Source organism: Mus caroli, unplaced genomic scaffold (genome assembly GCF_978045245.1).
Source record: "Mus caroli unplaced genomic scaffold, Mus_caroli_1 scaffold_11, whole genome shotgun sequence".
Taxonomy (NCBI): Eukaryota; Metazoa; Chordata; class Mammalia; order Rodentia; family Muridae; genus Mus; species Mus caroli.
This window is the reverse complement of record NW_028227266.1, coordinates 76,074,931-76,087,278: the sequence shown is the minus strand read 5'-3', so window position 1 is coordinate 76,087,278 and position 12,348 is coordinate 76,074,931. Positions and strand designations below refer to the sequence as shown.

The window sequence follows — 12,348 nt, the reverse complement described above, 5'->3', positions numbered from 1 at the left end:
TCTGAATTTCTAATAGACTTCCATGTGAGGTTAGCTGCCTTTACCCAATTGTACCTTCACAAGTACCATGATGACCCACTTCCAATCCTGTGTCTCTTTGTGGGCAGGACAGAATCTGTGCCTGAATGGGTTCTTCAAGAACATTATCTACACTTCTCTCTTTTGCCCCCTAGTGGTGTGAAAGAGAACTGTCCCCCAGAGGCTCTTTGAACATTTAGTCTCCAGTTGGTGGTGCTGTTTGAGAGATTATAGCCTTGGCCCCCTTTCAGACTGCTGTCTTTACTGTGTGCTCAGGGTTAAAGGCATGTGCTCCTGGCTTCCTGATTCCACTGTCATAGCTGCCTCTTGCTCTTCTGCATCCCTGTCAGGAAGGCCTCTTATCCCTCTGAAACTGTGAGCCAAAATAATGTCTTCCTTCTACAAGTCTTCTTGATCATGAAATTTTTCAAGACAACGCAAAAGTGGCTAATGGAGGCCGCCATCATCAGTTTGCCCTGCTACATTCAGTATGTGACGCTCTGTACCCTTGTCAAGGAACTGTGTGTTCAGCTTTGAAGTTATCAACTCCAGGACCATGGTGTGAGTGCGTGTGTGTGTGTGTGTGTGTGTGTGTGTCCTGACTATAAGTTTCAAGTCATTGAACTGGCTGAAAAAGAATAAGAATGATGCCTGAAAATAACGTTGTTTGACAAGAGTATTAATTAATTAATGTTAATATTAATATTACCAACTTAAATCTTAATTAGTGAGAGCCACTGAAGACAGTGGGCAGGAGAGTTAACTCAAATGCAAACATTCAGTCGTGATTTGTTTTCTTTTTGTCTTGTTTTTTGTTTTTAATGTACGGCACATAATAAATGCAACATAGGATGGTGTGCTGGGTGGGAGGACGAAGACAGTCTTGGATTATTTGTATTCTAAACACAGGTGACAAAATGGGTAATGATTTGTTTTTTTTTTTTTTTTTTTTTTTTTTCAATTCTGAGTCTCTTAGGTCATAATTTAAATGGAGCTTCTAACTAGACTAGAGTCCAGGGTAGATCCCCTGCATAGAACCGAACACACAATTAATAGTTTGGGTGTGTGTGTGTGTGACATGGTCTCAATTTTGCTAAAATTATCCAGGAAATAAAACTCACGGTGCTGAAGGAGTGGAGGAGGTCACCCTGCTCTGGCAAGAGCTGCTGTCGGGTGGCCATTGCTGGTGCTACTTAACTGTGGAAGTAATTCATCCTTATCATTGGCCATCTGCTGTTTAAATCCACCTTTCCTTCCAGGGAGTGATTGGCATCACATTTCAGAACTTTCAATTCCCTTTAAAACTCCACTCAAAATACACGGGACCTTTTACGACACCACTCACATCCTTAGGAGAGCGTGGAGAAATTTCACCAGCACACCATAATTGGCCGTACCAAAAAACTTCCGGCACTTGGATCCAAACCTTCACGCTGTCTAGGACATTCTCATGAAGAAGTCGTCTGGGGAAACTCAGCAATTATTGTGTTTGAAAAGTGGTCCCAGTGGGGATGAGGTGGATACCTAACTCTTTTAATTTAGGTTCTGTCTCTTGAGTCTGGCATCCAATATTAGTGACAGAGTAAACAGTATCTTCCAAAGACTGACAGGGTCAGCTGCTCTGGGAATGTGGGCGTGACCTCTCCGGTGGATTATCGTCCTGCTGGCTGAGTCCAAGTCCGTGGAAAGGTAAGATTCTTTTCCTAAGTGCAAGTCGCTTTGGAACATGCTTCAATTTGCACTGATAAAACTGGACACACTGGGCACAATGTTGCAAAGGGCACAGGGTTGTTACTTTGGTGGGGGGCGGGGGGGACACAGTGATTTGTCATGTCAGCACCACCAAGACAGCTAAGCTGCTGGGTTTAAGGGAGGGCGATTGCTGGTGTTGAATTTGGTTGTTTTGATTAAGCCACAAAGACGGGAAATTTTCAATGCAGGATTCCTTTCTGAAGTTAGAAACATTCATCACAATTCCATGTGAGTCCCTTTAATCAGTTTAATCTGGCTTGCTGCTGTTCTTCCTCAGACACCAGTGGAGTGTGTGTGTGTATGCGCATGTACACACATGCAAGAGAGAGAGAGGAGAGAGAGAGAGACAGAGAGAGAGAGAGAGAGAGAGAGAGAGAGAGACTCTGCTAGGCAATTTACTTCCTGTTCAAAGTAGCTGGAAGTTATTTGAGTACAAATGTAAGAGGAAAAAACCTCTGTTCAAGCATGCACCGTCACCATGAAGAGGAGAAAATGCATCCTAGTATCGTTGGAATCGATAGCCATCAAGCATGGAATGGTTGGGCATCCCATCCGGAACGTGCTAGGCCTTGATTCCTAGTGGATTTAATCATTTTTGTAGACCCGGAGCTATGTTTTTAGCTCATCTCCACATCACTGTGTTTTAAGTTGCCAGTTTTGATGTGTTAGCATTTTTACAGCTGCACACTTTGACTTCACAAGAACTTTTGATAAAAATAATTGCAGTTTCCATATACAATAACAATTTTGAAGCAGTTTAAAAAGATATATTTATTATTAGAAATAAGTACACTGTAGCCATCTTCACCCACACCAGAAGAGGACATCAGATCTCATTACGGAGGGTTGTGAACCATCATGTGGTTGCTGAGATTTGAACTCAGGACCATCAGAAGAGCAGTCAGTGTTCTTAACCACTGAGCAATCTCTCCAACCCTCTGAAACATTTTTTAAGTGTAACAGCTATCACTTAAAATATTTTCTGCTATTCTAAACACACATTCTAACTTAAAATCAAAATCAAAAGTGATTTTATAAAGAATATGCTCCTTTCTAGTGACTAACAGCTTTTGTCTTTGGTCATTAGAAAAATAGGGTTCAGTCAAGACCAACACAAGAAAACTCACAGAGTCCACTTACATGGGCTCATAAGGACTCACAGAGACTGAAGAAACAACTAGGGGCCTACATGGGTCTGACCTAGGACCTCTGCACATATGATAGAGTCCTGTAGCTTGGTCTTCCTGTGGGACTCCTAACAGTGGGAGTAGGGAGTGTCTCTGATTATTTTGCCAGCTTTGGGGACCTTTTTTCTACTACTGGGTTGCCTTATCCAGTCTTAATATGAGGGAAGTTGCCTAGTCTTACTGCAACTTGTTAGGTTTGGTTGATATCTATGTGAGGCAGGCCCTTTTCTGAAGAGAAAGAGAGGAAAGTGGAGGGGGTGGGGGAGGAACTGGGGGGAAAGGAGGGAGGGCAAACTGTGGTCGGGATATAATGTCTTTAAAAATGGAAAAAAAGAGAGGGCCCAATATCAAAGTTTAAAGAAAGACAACAACATCTGAAGGGAAAATCATATTTCAGTAAAAGCAGTTCTTTTGAAAGTAGTTATTATAAAGGCACACATTTGCTAGCCTTCAAATCATAATTATTATAGACTGATATTTTGAGGTATTGTTTTTTGGCAGTTATGTAGTAAGTTTATTATAGAGTGATAAACTCAACTTTCCAGAAGTCCTTCCATAGCTGTTATCCTTTCACAAGTTGTGGACACAACACCATGACTGTCTTGCAGTGTTGGTGTGTACAAGCTTTAAAGTGTCCCCTACACATGGCTGTGGTGGGAGGTTAGAGCTCCCCGATGTTTGCCTCTTCACCAGATGGGGAGGCAAGAGGAATCAAAGGCAAGCGACAGAATAGCTTGGGCTGTTGCTCTAGAGTTCTGAATTGATAAATATATGCTAGATGAACAGGGGGAGTTTAGAGCCACTTGCTCTAAGCTGCCTCCTCTGCTCTCCCCGAAGCCCTGATGATCCACTGGACCAGTCAGTCCTCTGTATACACACTCTAACGGGTAGAGTGTGACCACTCTGAACCAGCTCAGTTCACAGTTATGCTAGAGCTGACCTTTTCATCTTCAACTGGCTGCTGGGTGCCACAGGAAGTGCACTCCTGGTGTGGTTCTTGGGTCAGGCTATCCCTACCTGGTTCTTTAATAACTGGATTTAGTCTTTTCAGTCTGTGACCCCTGTCTTGCAAGGGGCATGTGGAATGATAGCAAGTCAGTATACCATGTTGATTGTCTTGGAGGAGAATTCTTAGCAATAGACACTTTTAACCGTGAAGGCTGCAATGGAGAAAGTCGTCTACTCCCTCCTGTGCAGATTGGAATTCTTGCAAAGAGACTCCACATCTGCTCTCATGCCTTGTGGGTATGTGGTCAGTCTTATGAAGCTTCAATAGAAGAGCATTTCTTTGACTCCCTCCCTCCCTCCCTCCCTCCCTCCCTCCCTCCCTCCCTCCCTCCCTCCCCCTCCCTCCCTCCCTCCCTCCCTCCCTCCCCCTCCCTCCCTCCCTCCCTCCCTCCCTCCCTCCCTCCCTCCCTCCCTCCCTTCCTTCCTTCCTTCCTTCCTTCCTTCCTTTTCTCTCTCTCTCTTCTTGAGGCATTGATCTCACACTGTAGCTCCAGCTGGCCTGGCGTTGGTTATACAGTCCCTTTGGCTTTAAGTTTGCAACAATCTTCCCATCGTAGCCTCCTGAGTGCTGGGATCACAGACATCAACCTGCTTGCCCAAGGTGATGATGCAGAGGGGTGAAGAGAGGTGGCAATGTCTAGAAGTAAGTGTCACTTTGCTGATGGTCTTCTGTGTCACTGTTGACAAGAAGAACTTCTTGCTTGTCTTCTATAGCACAGGCTTCAACTTTGGAGTGACCCATTGTGCATATTGTATTTCTAAAAAACCAGAAATTTCCATTTAAAGAGGACTTTTTGTTAACTTTTAAGACAAAGAGTTTATTATGATATAATTGATATACTTTAAAATTCATACTTTTCATAAAATTTATTGGTTATTAGGGTTTCCACAGAGTTATCAAATTAACAGTATCCATTTTTTTGACCCCACAGAGAATCCTGTGCCACTAACTACCACTCACCCTTGTCTATATAACAGCTTCTGGGAAGAATGTATCATCTTTATTCCTATGGATGTATCTGAAGTCTTAAGTAAGTCGTATAGTAAGTGGCCTTTTGTGACTAGATTTTTTTCAATTATTTTTTAGAGTTCTTTCATGTTGTTGTTGTCTATATGAACGTTCCACTTCCTGTTAGTACAGAACAATATTTTTCTGTATATTATACACACATATATGTTTATACACATGGTAATATATATGAGATACCACTATTGCTTCAAGTTCCTGGGAGAGACAAGAATAAATGATTTGGGATAAATTCTGTAGCCTTGTCTAGCAACAGAACCATAGAGTTACTGACAGATATACTCTTCCAACATATTTCCTGAAGTGTTTCTTCATCAATGAGGGGCAAACTAATAATCAAAGGTAAATAAAAAAAAAAACATCCAGTCATTAACATGTGTGTCTGAACAGGTCAAGGGCTAAGCTCCAGAGAAACCATATCCATGTATTCTGAAAGACACTTTCATTTCCTTTTTATTGCCATGCACAGATTTTTTTTTGCCTCAAGACACAGAAGGAGTTAGTTAACCATTACATTACACAATTAATTTTCTTTAAGACATACAACACTCTGTAAAGAACTCTGAAAACATTTGTTGCATTGGATGAAATAAACTTTGTCCCTTACATCGTTAGCTTTCTTCCCAGAGGAAGTGCTGGGATCAGGATGACCAGAACTGGCATTTGTTAAGTGAATGCCACTTTTGTCTCATGGTATATCTAGATGCAGTCAGTTAAGTTTTCATAGAAGGACATCGGCAGGACCGCGTGACTGTTCACATTGCTAGCCCTTCTGGCTTTGATTAGTTATTTACTCTTCCTCTGTAAGCAACATTATTTTTGTTTCTTTTTTATGTACAGAGGGAAGCACACGTGTCTATCTACACTGCCAAGATGGAAACTGGACTCTGAAAGCGCTAACTTAGCCCAGTTATAGTCATTGCACTATCATCACATTTGTCCTTTTACTTGATTTACAAGGCTGGATTCTGGAGTATTTTTATTCTTCTCCAGCAGCTATTGATGAAATCTGTGGCAAAACTGCTTGTCACGTGCATCTTTCTGGGTTCAGAGAACCAAACTTGTGGGACATTCTCCTGCTGAAGGGTTGCTTTCATGTTTAGTGACATTTATCATTATCTAGGGCCAGCTGCCTGACTTCTCTTCCGTGCTCTGTTTATGGGGTTTGAACATCTATAAATGGAAACACTAGCTAACCAGAAATTATCGCCAGGGCTTCTGATATCGTCCTAGGCTCTTACAACGTGGAATGCCCGGCATTATCTAACATGCAAGCATGTCAAATCAGTTTCTAGACAGAATCTGGACCCCTCTCTCTTCCATTCTGTCTCTTTCTACCTCTCTCTCATTCTTTCACCATGGAATTTGAAAAGCACGAACCAGGAAGCTCACTAAAGAGGAACAAGAACTTAGAGGAGGGAGTGACGGTAAGATGCCTGGGATTTTGCAAACTCAGGATTAAAATCTAACTGACAGGATGAAAGGGAAGCAGTCCCAGAGTAGAAATGCTGTTTCCCTGTCTCAGTTTGCATTTCAGGCTGGTCAATAATCTTGGAATGAACGAGTTCGCTGGCTTTCTCAAATATGGTGTAATAAACTTCTACAAAAATGTAAAAAATGTCATTGCTGGGAAGTGGGCAACTTGGATTTGAACGATGTGTTCTCCCTCCATGTTCATAGCTGGCATTCTTTACTCTGAGTCTTTGCTTGGTTTATTGTCTTACTTACTGATACTAGGAATGGTGAGTGTTCAAAGACCAGTCTTCCTGGGAAATACAAAGGACATTCACAAAAGAAAGTCTTGTAGAATATTTCAATGCCTTTTGAAGTAAGTTTTATGAACTCAACATAAAGCTTACTCATCATAAAAATTTGGATTTCTTTTGTTTTTGTGCTATAGAAATAATAAAAGCAGCATTACTTTGACAATAATCAATTTATTGTCAGTTAACTACCATCAGTATTACTGTCTCCAATACGATGTGTTTTACATTCCCCAATACAATGTGTTGTATATGGTCCACCTCCTGGGTTTAGATGGATAACTTTGCTTGCAAGCTTACTGTGGTTACAGAGCTAATGTTAGAATTATTCATGCTTCATTTTAACAGCAGCAAGCACAAGGCTAAGCCATAATGACTCTAATAAGGCCCAACTTGTATAATTATATTGTTCTAGATATCTGAAGATAAGGATTACATACTCCTATTGATATTAAAAACTAAACAAACAAACAAAAGACATTCTGACTTGAAAATTCTTGAAGAATATTCAAACAAAAGACATTCTGACTTGAAAATTTTTGAAGAATATTAGAATTTCAAGATCTTAAGAACATTTTGGATAACATATATGTGTTTTTTTTAAAAATACTCAAGTCATCATTATTTTGAGCAGTAATTATAGAAACTGTGTAGCATAGAAGGACCACAGACTACTTTCGCCTTTGACTTTATTGGAAAATCAAATGTTGTAGAAATAGATAGAGCTTTTGAGTCAGAAATATCTATACGAAAGTTCTTGTTGCTCTACTTTTAAGTAAAAAGCTTTGGATTTTGCTCAGTCTTTCTGAACTTCCACAAACTCGCTTGTAAGGTGGGGAACAGTAGTAACTAGTTTGAAGGGGGTCTGTGAAAAATAAAAGGTGTAATGTGTGAAGTCTCTAGAATTACCTCATTTTCATATTGGCTTGTCTTGACATGGCCCAGAGACTACACAACACACACACACACAGACACGCACACACACAAACACACACAGACACGCACACACACAGACACACACACACACAGACACGCACACACACAGACACACACACAGACACACACACACACAGACACACACACACACACAGACATGCACGCACACACACCTACACACACACACAGATACGCACACACACAGACACACACACACAGAGGCACGCACGCACACACACCTACACACACACACACACAGACACCCACACACACAGACAGACACACACACACACAGACACCCACACACACAGACACACACACACACACAGACACGCACGCACACACACCTACACACACACATGCACGCACTCACAAACAAGTTATAAAAAGAGAAAGTTGAAATGTATTTTAAGGCTAAAGGAAACCCCAGCTACTGCAAGTGTAAATGCTGAGTGTTGTAACTTTGATAGAAAATATGCGACTGCAGTCTAGCTGTGAACTCGACTCAACTCTAACCCGAGTGAGTTTTGCAAATAAATGCAGTAGACCTGGGGCAAATCCACGAAGTAAAACCGAGCTCTCGCTATTTGACATGGCTTGATGCATTAACATTCCACTTTCTGGAAGGTCAGACATTTTTACATGTCCCACTCTCCCTTGGAAATAGCTATAAATCTAAAAGTGAGCAAAACATGTCCCCTTAGAGGATGCTGCCGTCCCTCAACTCCTGGGCATGGCTCTGTGGCAGAGGCCTAAGGCTAGTCTCTGATTCATGTTCAGCAGACTGGAGGACAATGTGGCAATGGATGAGAAAGCAAGCCCACGAGTATTCAGCTTGCACTGTAGAGACAACTCCCTAGGACAGAAGGAGTGTCCAAGAGCTCGTGTCTGGGGAAACGGATACGGGCAGCCTGTCAGGCTTTCAGACCTGGGGATTTTGATAGTGCTCATACCAAGAAAAGAATAAGTCCTGGTCAGTGTTTACTGCAGGAGAGAGCTGGGAAATGTGTAATACGTTTTAGAAAAAAAAATTAAGCCAAACGTAGCGAGCATATGGTTGCTTTGAGGATGTGCACCTAAACATGTTAATAGCTCGATCACTGCTTTCTTTGTCAATGTCAACATTTAGTGAGGTTGCTAAAAATCATTTGAAAATATTTTATATGGCGTTCACTTTGTTCTGAAAATTATTCATTATACTTACTACAAATAGTACTATTTCTTACATGTTTTTTTTTTTTTTTTAAAGAGGAGAATAATTTTCTAAAGGGGAGAATATCTGTACCTTGCTTAATTAAAGTTGTATTTCTCTGGATTTTAATGAACAATATTATAATATGTATCATGAGAGAAGGCAACATACACAGTTTCACTTACCATTTTAAGTTATTATGCACATGAATAAGTAAGAAAATCTCCTGCAGCATTTAGAAAGACATACTTTATTCTACTAGAAACAGACAAAACTGAAGTGGTAGTCCTAACTGTGTGCCATCCGATGGTGAACGAATTAAATTTCTACCTTTTTTTGGTGTGTGTGTGTGTGTGTGTGTGTGTGTATGTGTGTGATGTAGGTGTTTCAATGTTCACATGTATGTGGATGCATATGCATTTGTGTTTGTGTGAATGTGGAGGGCCCAAATTGATGTTGGATATGGTTCTCAGTAGTTTAGTCTACTTGAGGGACTGAGGCAGAGTCTACAGCTGAGCCTGGAGCTTGCTGATTCCAGTTGGTCTCACTGGCCAAGCTCACTCCAGGGATCCCCACTGCTGCCTCCTTAAGGACTGCGATTGGAGGCAGGGGACCCACTTGTCTGGCTTTGATGTGGGGAGACTGGAGCTCCAGTTGTCCTAGCAGGATGACAAATAAATGTTTTATCCATAGAACCATATTTGCAGTCCCATCTACTTTTAAATGTTGACTTTTCTCTTCGCCCTGAAGTCGTTGCTGTCTGGTGGCTAACAGTGAAGATTCCTGGGTGCTAACTACTTTCCCTCTCATCTAATTAATAATATGAAACATCCCTAAAAAAGATCCTCCAAAGCTTTCTACAGCTGTCAGTGCTGAGTGAAGTCATGCATAACCAGGTGGCTATCATAGCCAACTTCCAAACACTGTAGTGACAAATCAGTTTCCATGGATTTACAAGTCCATTCTCAGCCCTTGAGAAACCTGCTATGACTCATGCTGACCTCTTAGTCATGGAAGCTGTAAAAGGCAGACTATACTAATGCTAAGGTCTGGGGAATGTGGCAGGGGTCGGGAAGGGGAGGGCTGTTTGTGACATATTTCAATGTGGTCCTTTCCTCAGCCACAGACATTAGTGCTGAATGGACTTTTGTTTTTCTGGTCCTTCTGCATCCCCAACTGTGTTCCTAGGAACTCTGATTTTTTTTTTTTTTTTGAATGACTTCCTCCAAAGGAAGTGGCTACACTCAGGAAGATTCAGAAAACACTAGGGAATGTACTTTTTGAGCCTTGTATTGTATTTAACATGCATCTGTGGGATACACTGGAGCTTGATTTAGTGTGTCTTAAGCTAACGGATGAGTGTGACAGTTCTTAACTTGTTACCAGGGTCGGTTGAGGGTTCGAGGAACCGTGCCCTCTGGAATATAATTAGGAGATCACAGATTATCATGTAAGCTAGTCTTTTGATTTTATATATAACTTTATAGCTTGCATCTAATAGAATAAAAACCTCAAGCTTGGTGTCACAAAAATCTATAACATAAGGTAAATTTGGGAGTAGTTTAAAAACAGCTATCAATTTCTATTTAATGTCTTAAAAACTAAGCAAAACCAATGCAAAATATCCTAGCTGTTTTTCAGAGCAAGTCTTATTTACAATTACAGTGTATTAGCAAAAAAGGTTACTCACATTTATAGTAATTGAAATCTTGAAATGAAAAGAACTCTTCATATATTAATGTAGTAGAAATAGTCATCTCCCTTAGGGCATTCTAACATACTGTGGTTTGAGGTGATAAAACCAACTAAATTTCATATATAAAGCTATTAGCTCCTATTGTGTTATTGTGATGTGTCTCAAGGGACAGTCTTATTGTCTCGAGTATTGACGGTTCAGTGATATTATACAGTAATTATATAACAATAACTCATTTTATACTCAAACTTGTTAGATGCAAAGCAAGCCCATAGTTAATTTTGGAATGTCATAAATACTGTTTCAGAAGAGGAGCTCTCTGGGGGGGGGTGAGTAGGCACCTGATGATTAGAATTCTAACAGAATATATGACATAAGAAGATGAAAAATTTTACTTTTCATGTTTAATGATTGACTCACTTTGAATTTAAAATGACACACATAAGTTTACAGATTACCTTACAATTTTTTTTAATTCAGAGAGAAATTAATTTTGATTAGTTTTGAATACAGGGAAGATAAACAAAATTAAAAGTATTAATCATTGCGAATAAAATGTAAAATATGAAAGATTATGCCTTCAAAATCATGATAACCCAGAGAAATACAGCTCTTTAAGTAAAAGTTATAACTCCATCAATAGGAGGAAAATTAATTACTTTCTGAGAACAACCTTGTTAGCAAACAGAAGAGGACAGGAGTAATAGTTTTGGTTTAATTCCTGATGTGATTATGTGATGACATTGTATTTTGTTGGGCATAATAAGATAGAAACAGTCTTAGGAAAAATGATTCTCAAAGCAATGTGTGTTTCTCAATGGCTATTTGGAATAGGGCAGAGCAAATTTAGCAAAGGCTCTGATTTTGAGAAGAGCAGTGAGCTTTAGGTGTTTCAAGCGGATTATGAATGATAAGCATACATTTTAATAGCTTGGAAATATTCTAAGCATACACAACCCAGACATCCCAGTTTCTCATATAGATCTGTGGCAGCAAGTCCATAATTATTCACCAGAATGTCTTAACAATGGGACAATTATAGAGTATTTCATGCAGTAATGTATTTTCCCTATTCATTTTTCTTTTTAACTGTGTCTCATTAGAGTGAATTGCCAGGAGGTACTCAATACCGAAGAGAGCCGATAAAAAGTTTTTGTTGCTATTATTTCTGGTGTGTTACTTGTTAATCGTGACATGAATGTTGTTTCTGATTCATAGAGTATTCCAGACAGGGAAATTTCTATAATTAAAAAAAAGTGGTAAATCTCTGAATATCAGGTGGCATCATTATTTGTCTTTTTAACAAGTTCATCTTGGTGGTAATCAACACATAGGGAAGATAAAATCACCCTTTTCTTTGGCATGAGTTTAATTGTTTTGGAAACTTTATTCCATTCACTTCTTTACTACTCAGGATGAGCAAATGATTCCTGCTCTGCCGTGGGCTGGGATTTCACTGATGAAGTTGCCTTGTGTGACCATTCTGTCTGATTACTTAGTGGGTGTGAGCTAACTTACACCTATACTTCAATTCTCTTATGCTGTTGCTGTATGTGTGTTGGTGGTGATGTGCACATGTGTGTGTGTGTGTGTGTGTGTGATGGGCAATGTTGGGTATTCTAGTGTGGTTTAACAATGGGGTTGCGGATAAAAGAACCTCTGGTGGAATCACCATGCTGGACCTAAAGCTTTACTACAGAGCAATTGTGATAAAAACTGCATGGTACTGGTATAGTGACAGACAAATAGACCAATGGAATAGAATTGAA

At 40.1% G+C, this 12,348-nt stretch overlaps 1 protein-coding gene across 10 annotated transcripts in view; it reads left to right on the top strand.

Annotated features, from left to right (window-relative positions):
• The first annotated feature begins 4,484 nt into the window (after positions 1-4,484).
• The window catches only part of Mlip (muscular LMNA interacting protein), a 244,876-nt gene continuing 237,012 nt past the window's right edge, over positions 4,485-12,348 (top strand). For 4 of the 10 annotated variants that reach the window (XM_029481434.2, XM_085844801.1, XM_029481436.2 and 1 more), the window contains exons 1-3: positions 4,486-4,608; positions 4,898-4,996; positions 5,833-6,419. In XM_029481434.2, coding sequence (XP_029337294.1) covers positions 6,351-6,419 — 69 coding nt within the window. In that variant the 5' untranslated portion in view covers positions 4,486-4,608; positions 4,898-4,996; positions 5,833-6,350. Of the gene's footprint in view, positions 4,609-4,897; positions 4,997-5,832; positions 6,420-12,348 lie in introns of those variants that run through there. The other 6 variants (XM_029481437.2, XM_029481430.2, XM_029481429.2 and 3 more) reach the window with 3 other exon arrangements.